The sequence below is a fragment of the Euprymna scolopes genome, chromosome 14 (assembly GCF_053919585.1).
Source record: "Euprymna scolopes isolate OS-2025 chromosome 14, ASM5391958v1, whole genome shotgun sequence".
In the NCBI taxonomy this organism is placed as follows: Eukaryota; Metazoa; Mollusca; class Cephalopoda; order Sepiida; family Sepiolidae; genus Euprymna; species Euprymna scolopes.
In genome coordinates, this window is record NC_136495.1 from 110,674,299 (window position 1) to 110,685,068 (window position 10,770).

The 10,770-nt window shown below is 27.8% G+C and overlaps 1 protein-coding gene across 3 annotated transcripts in view; it reads left to right on the plus strand.

Annotated features, from left to right (window-relative positions):
• The window catches only part of LOC145293214 (rab11 family-interacting protein 1-like), a 228,063-nt gene extending 220,353 nt beyond the window's left edge, over positions 1–7,710 (plus strand). For all 3 annotated transcript variants that reach the window (XM_080139750.1, XM_080139749.1, XM_080139751.1), the window contains one exon: positions 429–7,710. In XM_080139750.1, the coding sequence (XP_079995876.1) occupies positions 429–575 (147 nt within the window). In that variant the 3' untranslated portion in view covers positions 576–7,710. The remainder of the gene's footprint in view (positions 1–428) is intronic.
• The last annotated feature ends 3,060 nt before the right edge of the window (positions 7,711–10,770 follow it).

Consider the following 10,770-nt stretch of genomic DNA (forward strand, 5'->3'; position numbering starts at 1 on the left):
ATTCAGGTCCTTCCACCTCCATTTTATTTCATATCGTTGGATTTAATCCAGCTCAACAATCATATATATATATATATATATATATATATATATATATATATATATATTAGGAGGTATATTTGGTAAAAAAAAAAAAACAGGGAAAAAGTGCTCAATATGTGAGTAAAGCTAAATGTTTTATTTGTCAACCTTGGGTTTTTTTACTTAAATCCTTTCCATCTCCTCAAACAATTCAAGCTTGAATTGTCTGCGGAGATGGAAAGGATTTTTGTTGTCCTGTCTATCAAAACAATTTGTAATGCTTTAAGTAAAAATCTCTGAGGTTAAAAAAATAAAACACTTATATATATATATATATATATATATATATATATATATATACATATATATAATTATAAATGTTCATCTTGTTTTTCTTTCACTTTCAGGAAATGGTTAGCTTGATTGTAAGCCAAAAGGCTCAACTAATCCGGAAGGACCAATACATCCGTGGATTGGAAACATATATCGATGATTTGCTTGTTAGTGTAATTGAAAAAAATCCAAAAGTGCTCCAGAGACAGTTTCACTATTGATACAGATTCTTCTATCCAGCTTGAGTCTACGTCCTTACGGTCTTCATAACTAGTATCCACATTCTTGTCACACTCGTAAACATCTTTTTCTGCTTCTCCCACCTTAAACATTTCTCATGATCTGAAAATATCTTGTATTAATTTTGTAACAAGTCTCTATAATTAATCCATGTTAAATAAAGGTAAAGGTTATAAGACATACTTTTTCAATTTTGATCCACTTTTGCTAGGGTAAAAAATTGAAGAGCATATTAAGTTGGAAGGATTTTGCAAATATGACACTATGACCTCTGCTAAAAAGGCATATTTTCAAGGATAGTAATGAAGTTTACAAATGAATAGCCATTTGTGTTTGCTCTAAAAATATTCTAAATCAAAGATGTTTTAATTCAGAAAAGAATAATTAACAGTGAACCAAGTTTTGATCTTTGCTTTGGATCTGACCTCATATTTAAATATATTGCTGAACAGTGAACCAAGTTTGAATCTTTGCTTAGGATCTGAATTAAAATGTTCATTCTGAAAAAGTAATTCACATGTTTTGGAAATCTCCTGTGAAAGAAAATAAATAAAGCAAACACTATAACCATAAATATATTTAAATATAATTTAAGCATTAAAAAAATACAAATTCTACATTAAAAATCATGATGAACATATCTTTTCACATTTGATACACTTTATAAAAAAAATTAAATGTTATATTGAGCACGAAAGGTTTTGCAACTATGACCCTCTGACCTTTACAAAAGTTTTTAATTTTCAAAAATAGGAATAAAGTTTGAAATTAATATCTCCATTGTTTGTATGTCACACAATGTGCTATATGAAAATATTTTTAAAGATAGTATCAAAATGAGATTTGTATGAGAAAAAACATCTGAGAGATTGATTTTTAAACTTTGTTACTATTCTTAAAATTTCACATTTTTTAAGTGTCAGAGGGTCATATGTTCAGAATTTCCCCTATATTAAAAAAACAAAAAATACATAAAAAATCTATGTGATGTATGTATCTGTGATGGAAAGAAAATATTGAATTCCAAAAGTCATGTAAACTGACGAAAATTGCGTTGTGATATTGTTGCTGTTCATTAAGCAACAAAATTTGATTTTCTAATTGATGAAGGAGTTTGTTTTTTGTTTGTTTGTTTTTTTTTAAACAACTCTTTGATCAGTTTTCATTATTTTTGGAATGTAATATTTTCTTTATATCAAAGGCATGTACACAGTACAAATTTTTCTTTATTTCACTTTTAATATAAAGGGAATTCTGGACAAGTATTCTGAAATCTTTAGAGCTAATGACTTCAAAATATGTGACATTCAGTTTTTCATAAAGATCTATTTATGGATAAGATAAAAATCTAGATTAGTTAACACATACTAACTCAAAGACAAAAACATGACATTATTTATATCAAACGCACTAGAATGAAATTCTCTTATTATTAAACTAAGTTTTAACGTTTATAACATATTTTATGTGAAACTTTGTCTTAACACTTGACTTTTAATGGAGGCTACAACATATGTCATGGCAACCATAAAAAATCAAATGTAGAGAAGATAGATTTTTTAGAAGAAAAATTATGAAATAAAAAAAATTGTATGAATGTTAAAACTTAGCTAGCTAGAGAATTTCATTGTAATGCATTAAATATAAATTGTTTTTGTTTTATGAATTATTCAATGTTAACTATTATGTTCTTTTATGATCGACCAAAATCTTTTAAATAAGCTGCCATGGTTTGACTCTTTTTCATGTGACATGGTTTGACTAGAGATACATTATAAAAAAAATAAAAACATTTTAATGATTTTGAATTTATAAAAGTTTTACAAAATATTTTCTTTAATATTTTCGAAATTATTTTTTTTTCTTTCATAATGTAATTTCATTGCAAGAAAATTTTCGAGATCAAATTTAAGAAAATGGTTCCATTCAAATTTTGTTTACTATTGAAAAAAGTTTTTATAGAATTATGTGGGGTTTTTTTTTTTTGTTTTGTTTTTTATAGAAAAAAAAATTTTTTATTATTAAAAAAGTAATTTTTTTAATAGAAAAAAGATTTTGGATTTAATTTTTTTTATATTCATCAGATGTTTCTATGCTTACACAATTTATATTTTTAAAACAAATCTTTTTTACTAATTTTAGATATGGAGTGATTCTTATTAATATTATGAATAAAATGTTGAAATACTGACTTATGTACACGAACACTGCTTTTTAATATTGGCATTTGAAAATAAAGGGAGAGCATGATTACTCTAATGGATGCTATGTCCTACTATGGAATTTGATGTGTAAAGGTCAAATTCTTTTGGATCTATTATGTTTATGTTGAAGAGTACAAACCCACCCTGCTCTGCTCCAGTAACATGTAAAATATAAACTTATATGAAATGAACAGTTTAAATTGGATGTTATTTTGGTATTAAGATAAAATAGAAAGTATCTATTCTGTCATGCCTTCTGATTTTTAAATCGGAAGTTAACCACTGGTATTTATCAAAAAAAAAAAAAATAGTCTCCCCATTATTTTAGATTGCTTCAATTTGGGCAGAATTTTGAGAAAGATGTTTAATAAGTGAATTTGTAATATAATTAAATTTTGTTAATTTTCCATTTATACATTATTTATTATCTATCACATTATTTAAAAAACATTTTCTAAATAAACTATTAGAAAATACAGTGCTTGTTAAGATAGTCGACAGATCAATTTAAAAAAAAAATGTCATTTTAAGCAAAAACAATATTACATACTTAATTGTCATGTCGAAAATAGTAATGTATCCAAAAATTATGAAAATTTAACAAGTAGAACAACTGCTATTGTGTTTTTAGTAAAATAGTCTATTCATATAAGCTATAATGTTGGGCGCCATTAAAATGTAATCTAAATTTTATGTTTTGAGTTATGTCCCGTGTGTGTGAACTCTAAAGTGTCTACTTTATAAAATCTAACAAAAATGCAATTTTACCCAATTTTCTGTAAAGTTTCTTTTAATTATACATAACTTTCTACTCAATGGACTTTCGTAATTTTTGGAAATATTTTCAACAGGGTAATTAAGTATGTAATATTGTTTTTGCTTAAAATGACAGATTTAAAAAAAATCAATCAATCCACTCTATCTTAACAAGCACTCAAAATACTTTTAAAATGAAAAAAAAAAAAAAAAAACATTTGAATTATGAAAAAAAAAACAATTTTATTTGATAATTTGTTTAAAAAATATCTTCAATAATAAAAATAAAAAATTAAAATGTGTTAACAATTTAAAGTTGTTGATAAATTATTAATTACCAAAAAGAACCAAATAAAAAAACACCCGACCTAAAATATGAGAAAACATTTTTGATAAACACTAGTTGCCGATTTCTGTTGTCAAAAATGGCAACCATGGCCAAGTGTGTACTTTCTATTTTAACTTGATGCAAAAATGGATTCATATTCTGTAAAATAAATGCAAGAAAACAAAACGAAATTATATTCATATTAGTAAGTTTGATTATTTCAACATTGTAATAAATGGGCCACTTTCTTAAAACCATTTTATTTTATCAATTTTTTTTCCAAAAGTAACCTCATATGAGCAGAGGAAAGTTGGGTGAATTTTAAATAACAGAATCACAAAACCAAAATTTATTTCTCTTGAAGACTGGAACCATTTTATTAAAAAAAATTTTTTTTTTTTTTTTTTTTTTTTTCGGTATTCTAATTTTCTTTCTGGAAATCCAAAGTAATTCTTTCTTTTTTTTTTTTTTTTTTTTTTTTTTTTTTTTTTTTTTTTTAGAATTCTTGAAAATGGCCAAAGTTTCGTTTTTAAGGTTCCCATATCACTCTCATCATTATTTTAAAAAGTAACATTTACATCATCAATGTTTAACAATTTAACTTTTTCTTTTCTTTATTTTCACAACATTTCGGTGGATTATTTTGTAAAGAAAAATTTATTCATTTATTTCAAAGTTTAAAATGGCCATAACCGAACATTTTTGTGATCAAAGAATTGAGAAAAAAAACTTGTGAAATTATAATCTCATCAATGTTAGTGTATATTTTCTCATACAATCTTCTAAAAAAATAATTTTTATATCGAAGTTAAAATTGTTAAAAATGTTTTCTAATCACATTACCATAAAAAAATTGTAAAAAATGTTTTAAAAATTGTGAGATTATAAATAATATTGTACATTTTCTTACACTGTAAGTAAATATTTTCAAAATATATTCATTAATAAAATTTTATACATAATTTTATTGAATCGTATTTAGAATGCAAAATGTTGACAATTATTGCTTTTTTAATCTTTTTATTTGCTGTATTAAGCTTTAATCATCATCTTAAATGTAAATGACATTTTGATACTAATAATTTTTCGTATTTTTTAAAGCTAAAGACCTTCATCTTGTTTTTGTTTTTTGTTTTTTAACTATTTGTGATTATATATAACTGTTTTATATGCTCAACTTTTGGTTCTTATTTAGAATTTGATTTAATTAATAAAAAAACAAAAATACAAACAAATTTTTGATTCGCGTACTCATCACAGAATGAAAATGCCATATTCCAAAAATTACATAAATTAGTTGGGTTTTTTTTACCTAAGAAAATAAAATTTTACGATTTTTAGCAATTAAAGTTTTAATTATTTTGGATACAAACAAAATCTCAGTAATCGAAATGAGTTGTTACCTTTGAATTTTAACAGTTTAAAACAACATGGCAGTTCCAGGCTTCAGTCTCACTCATCACTAATATATATATATATATATATATATATATATATATATGTGTGTGTGTGTGTTTATGAGGAAAATGTGCTTATTCAATTATATTCTACCCGGTTATTTATACGAATCCTTTTATTTATGAAGCTCGATGTATGTTAAATATTACTACAGAGCATGTACAAATAAATGACAAAAAGTCTATTTTCCAAATTTCAAGATGTTGTTCATCTTACCATTTATTTATTTCACCATGTTAACATGTTCAATTCTTGACAGAACCCGTTTCATAGCATGAATATTTTAACATGCTGAAAGAAATAAATGGTAAGAAAAACATCTTGGAATTTGGAATATAGACTTTTTTTCATACATATATATATATATATATATATATATATATATATATATATTACTCATCCACAGACACTGTTTTGCTGTTATTTAGTGTGGCTAGACAAACACCTTTCCGAAGATCAAGCCAACAACCATCGAATTGAGATAGTAGCTCTACCCAAAAGGCCGCAGGATTGGCATGACGACAATGATTTTTACAAACATTGATCACCACTCTCACAGAGGTTTGTATTTAGGCTAAAGCAGTAGTGGGTGATATCACTATCCGAGAGTACTCAACCTGAGAATGGGGATATTTTATATCTAGTCATCTGCAGACAGACTGTTTCACTGTATCACAGCTCTTGAATATGGCTAGACAAGTCCCTATCCCAAGCCCAGGATCAAACCAACAACCATTGATAGTTAATAGCTCTACCCAATAGGCCACAGGATATATATATATATATATATATATATATAGTAGGCAATCTTCTATCTCGGGAAATAATGACATGTATCTTGGTGTTTCAGCAGATTGTTTTTGAGTATCTTTGAGCATAGCTCTGGAGCCCTATTCAGGAATGGTAATCTCTGCTGCATAGGCACAGGAAGAAGGATGGTGTGCTGGGGTTTGTGGCCTCTTGGTGATGCTTTCTGCATTGTCTCTGTCCTCCAGTATCTGGTTTCTGTTCTCCTCTCCTCCCTCTACTCCCTGCCATACAACAATCTCACCAGGCACCTCGGGCATCTGTTATATATATATATATATATATATTAAGAGAAAGAAAACTGTAAGTTGAACTTTACAATCAAAATTTATTGTTCGACTGAATACTCCAAAAAACAATTTACAAAGTCCTTATTCCGCGAAGTTTCAAAGAATGCTATTCTTATTATTCTTCATATCAGAGGACATAAAGAAATCAGCAAATTATTTTTGTAGCAATGCTAGAATTTTCTAGTTAAAGCATTAAGTGAAACCGCAATTTATTGTAGTTATAAATTGCCAAATAAAAAAAACTATATATATATATATATATTGCCCCTATTATTTCTTGCCAATTGTAGATTCTTATAAATTGTGTTGATTACGCTTTGCTGCTTTCTTGGAAAGCAGAAAATTATAATTTTTGCAATAACGTTATATATTGCTACAGTGTTAAATGTTTTCTTTTATATGTATTACGATCGATTGGAATATAACATTATCGAATAGAATCTTAAAAAACGAAATTCCATCTCCTGCGCTTAATGGGAAGTAATGTGTAGCAGACAAATATGGGCAGCAGAATATTGAGAATGCTGTAAAACTATAAGAACGGCAACAAAGAGACTTCCAATAAATCGTAAACCTTTACTGATCGAATGTTTTCACTGATTCACGTTGATTTTGCTGGCTAACTGAATGGTTTTTCCAACTGACTTTTGTAGACAGTTTCTCTGAATGGCAGAAAATATTGAGCTGTAAAAAAAAAAAAAAAAAAACTGTGACTGATGAGGTTACCAAGATCATTCTGTATTATTTAAATAGAAGTATACAGACAGAACCTTTAACTTAAATATAGCTTAAATAAGTAATGGATACACCAATTGAAAGCTTGTACAATAATTTTACAGGTTTATCGAAGGCAACAGAGGTAAACTTGACAATGGAATAAAAGAATATGTTTGAAACAAAGTCATTAACACATTCAAAATTTAGAAACGAATATAAATGGGTGGAAATAGAAGCTTTTAGTTTGATGATTTTAGCTGTTTAATCAAAAAAAGTGTGTCTGTCCATTCCCTTTCAAATGCTTTCCCTTTCATAGTTTTTCTTTAAACTGAACAAAAAAAAATTATAAATGACCTGAAAAATTGATCAGTCGAATCAATTCATGTACAAATGAATTTGATGATCAAATTTATGTAAAAAATTTTTTTGTAATTTTGTGCAATTCTGGATCCATCTTTATCATTAGTCATGTCATCTCCATGGCGATAGAATAAACTACCGCATCAACAATTTTTCACCGACAACTCATCCAAGTAAATCATCTGTATAAGCCTTTTTTTATTGTTTGTTTTTCATTTCATTACGTTTTGGAATCTGTTTTTTTTTTATTGTTTGTTTATATATATATATATATATTTTTTTTTTCATTATGTTTTGGAATCTGTTTTAGATGAAGATTGATATTACGTTTCTGAATTTTTTTTTTTGATGACGATTATTTGGATTCTTCACAATGTTTCAGCCAATGTAACCTCCGACCTTCCTCAGGCGTATCTTGTCAAACTCAAGAATGTTTCTGTTAAACATGGGAATTTGGACAAAATTTTGAACACAACCCTTTATTTACTTCACAGGAGTAGCATGCTCTTGGTCCATCAGCCATGACTTGATAGAGATCGTAATTAATTTGCAATTGTATTTTCTGGTCGCCCACACTGGAGAATATCACTTTTACAATTGAAATTCCATCCAAATTCTCATGTTCAACAGAAACATTTCTGACTTCAACAAGATACACCTGAAGAAGGTCGGAGGTTACAGCAGCGAAACATTGTGAAAATGACACTCAAGATGAGAACAGTAGTCTGAAGGATCCAAATGATGAAGACTGATAGTTTGGATTATTCAGACTGCTGTTCTCATCACAATGTTTCAATTGATGTCATCTCCAACGTTCTTTACATGCATCTTGTTTAACTCTGGAATCTTTGTCAAACATGGAATTCTGTATGGAAATTTGAATAGACGTAATAGTTGGTTCTCTGTTCCATCAGCCATGACCGGGTAGAAGTCTTGAGTAATTTATTGTATTTTTAATGCTGCCTGTGTTGAAGATTAAACCTTCAATCTCAAGGAGACTGAAAATAAATTAGAACTGAATATTACCTGACAATTATATCCATTATGCCATGTCTTTGTCTCAAGTTTGGTATAAAGATTCCCGAGTTCAACAAAATTCACCCGAAGAAGTTACATCGTCCGAAACGTGAGAATAAATAAATAATGCTTATTACATTTAGCGTCAACAGTTTAGTTGAACAGTTTTCCCCATTTACCAAAGGTGAGCAGTTTGAGACGAGAAATTATAAACGTTGTCTTCCCATACTTATTTTTAATTATTTATTTTTAATCATTTATTTTTAATTATTTATTTATTTTTATTTATTTATTTTTAATTATTTATTTTTAATTATTTTTAATTATTTATTTTTAATTATTTATTTTTATTTATTTTTAATTATTTATTTTTAATTATTTATTTTTATTTATTTTTAATTATTTATTTTTATTAATTTATTTTTATTTATTTATTTTTAATTTATTTTAATTTATTTTTATTAATTTATTTTTATTAATTTATTTTTATTTATTTTTAAGTATTTATTTTTATTTATTTATTTTTAATTATTTATTTTTAATTATTTATTTATTTTTATTTATTTATTTTTATTTATTCTTAATTATTTATTTTTATTTATTTTTAATTATTCATTTATTTTTAATTATTTACTTTTCACTAATGGATAACTATTTTGCTTGGGAAGTTTTGTGATGACGATTGATAATTTGTATTATTCAGACTATTGTTCTCATCTTGAATGTTATTCTCATAACGTTTCAGCTGATGTAACTTCCAACCTTCGCCGGGTGCATCAGATGTAAGGAGACTGGTATGTAGAACTGAATATTACATAACCATTATATTTGTTATAAGATTCCTGAGTTTGACAAGATTCACCTGAAGAAGTTATATCAGTTGAAACGTGAGAATAACATCCAAGATAATTTTTGTTTTTACAAGGGATCACCACAAAGGCCACTAGAGAATAAAGATTAATGAATGTAAGATGGTAGTGAATTGATCGTTAATGGTGTAGACTGAGTAGAATTTGGATTATTTAAGGAGATAACTCAACAAGCACTTGTTTATATTGGACTTGAAGGCTACCATATTGTAATCAGCCAGGAAGCAGGCCAGAGGAACAGTGTTCAACAGGCGAGCAATTCTAGGAAAGAAGCTTTGTTCATGGAATTTGCATTTAGATTTAGGCACAGGTAGTCAGAGAAATTGTTGATAGTGGTTGTAGATAGACAAGTGTTTTTGTGAAAGTTTAGCAAGGGAGTATTAGTTCACCTTAGTTCTTTCTACAATGTAGGATATACGCGTGTTACTGTTGGCCAGATGCCATATTGAATATCCACTTGAGACAAGGGACATAACAAAATATATAGAAAAAAGCCACCAAGTTCAGTAACTCCAACTTTAACATTACTGGTGTCTTCTAGTGTCAGGTGTAAGCCAAAGTTCCCAAAAAATAAAACCAAACAAATAAAACAGCTTATTAACAGGTTCCCATCCTTGTCAAACAGTTTGCAACTTGTTCCTGTTCTCCGATCTATTCAATTTGGATTTCCTCCTTTACCAATATTTCCTTTACTCTGGCCACATCAACTTCCAAACGTCTGTCACTTACAAGATTTGATGATTTTAAGGCCTCCACCAAAGTTGCATTATCTGTTTTGTAAAGTACTTCAGGCAACTTGGATAGTCTGAAAATCTCTTGCAGCATGGCAGCCATCAATACACCTGCATCAGCAGCTTCACCAAGTTTTTCTTTTTGATGACCAGCATATAGGAGCCAGTCTATTCATCTTACCACAAACAATGATGATAAATCCACCCTGTGAGGAACCATACTCTAAGCTGGCATAGGTAACATCAGAATAGCAAACCACACTCATATCTGAACGATTTCCAAGCTGTGGAAAAGATACGGACCTGTATTTGATTTAAGCTTTAATAGTGACTTGTTGGCTTGAAAAAAGTAACTTCAGTTTAGGAGATTTTCCGGTATTGCTCATCCTACACTCATCAAATGATACATCAGGTCGAGTCTGGGTAGATACTCACATTATTTGACCTGTTACTCTTTTTAAATCTATCTTCTCCTCTTCACTCAGCTAATCATTTTTCCTTAAGGATCTTCCTTTCTTTATATCCATTGAAGAAATAGATGACACATAATTGCTTTGGTTTATACTGAACCCATCTTCTGTTTGTTTAACGCACAATCCCAGCAATGTGAAGGTTTTAATTTCATTCGTTCCAACCTTA